This window comes from Acanthisitta chloris, unplaced genomic scaffold (assembly GCF_000695815.1).
Source record: "Acanthisitta chloris isolate BGI_N310 unplaced genomic scaffold, ASM69581v1 scaffold4136, whole genome shotgun sequence".
In the NCBI taxonomy this organism is placed as follows: domain Eukaryota; kingdom Metazoa; phylum Chordata; class Aves; order Passeriformes; family Acanthisittidae; genus Acanthisitta; species Acanthisitta chloris.
Window position 1 is genome coordinate 17,997 of NW_008678576.1, and position 1,066 is coordinate 19,062.

At 52.7% G+C, this 1,066-nt stretch overlaps 1 protein-coding gene across 1 annotated transcript in view; it reads right to left on the bottom strand.

Moving 5' to 3' along the window:
- The window catches only part of LOC103804328 (lipase member M-like), a 5,325-nt gene extending 4,498 nt beyond the window's left edge, over nucleotides 1–827 (bottom strand). The window contains exons 1-2 of the mRNA XM_009076937.1: nucleotides 726–827; nucleotides 298–415 (exon numbers count right to left, since the gene is read on the bottom strand). Coding sequence (XP_009075185.1) covers nucleotides 298–415; nucleotides 726–827 — 220 coding nt within the window. The remainder of the gene's footprint in view (nucleotides 1–297; nucleotides 416–725) is intronic.
- Nucleotides 828–1,066: the final 239 nt, after the last annotated feature.

Here is a 1,066-nt window from a genome sequence, read left to right on the forward strand (position 1 = left end):
GCTGCCCTATCAAAACACAACACTGATCTCCTGCAACCCCAGGGACAGCTTAAAGCAGCTGTACAAAACCTTCTCATCCCTCTTCCAGCTGTCCAAACCCTGTCTGAAGGCACAGACATTCACACTGGTTCCCTTTGGACTCTACCTCACCTCTGGGCAGGGTCATGTCTGTTCCACCTTTGGTGAAATCAAGCCCACCTGAGTGTCCAGCATCCCATCTAAGTGCCCAGCATCCCACAGGAGTGCCCTAAATCCCACGTGAGTGCCCAGCATCCCTCTGAGTGTTCTGCATCCTACCTGAGTGTCCAGCATTCCTTCTGCCATAGGGAATGCGGTTGAGGCTGAGGAAGTAACCATCCTCTGTCATCACACTGTACTCCTCACTGGGATACCCATGGAATCGGATCTTCTGGCTCTGCAAGGACAGTGGTGCAAAGGGACAGGGTGACCCGTCATGCCTGACCTCAGTGACACGCACCTATGGTGTCACCTCCATCTCAAGTTGCCTCTACATTACATGAAGAGCAGGGAAAGACCAAGCTTAAGCTAAGGGCATGGAGTGAGGGACACCCATGCAATTCTTTTTGATGCCCCAAGCTCCCCAGTTGACTCCAGGTACAGATGTCATGGTCAGGGAGCCCATGTGGTCCCTCAGGAAGAACTTCAGGGACACTCCCAAGGAAGCCAAGGTCCCAGAGGTTTGTGTTTGCCCTTCCAACACTTACAATGTTCATGAACATCTCAGGGTTGTTATGCTTTTCTTCAACAGGTGGGATGGCATTGCCCATCACCTGGGTCAGGCACAGAGCCACCAGCAGCATCCACATCTCACCCCTCCACAGCACCTGGGAGATAATAGTGTTGGTGTGAGCAGAGTGTGCTGGAGGCATGGGGAAACACAATCAAATCCTGATGCAACATGGAGCAGATGTTTCCATCCCTCTGGGGTCTCCATCTCCATCTCAGCCTCCCATTCCCAGCAGGAGTGTCTCCAGCAGTCATGGTTTTGTCTAGCTGAGGTGGACCCATGAGCAGCATCCAGGAGAAAAGCAGGTGGAGGAAAACA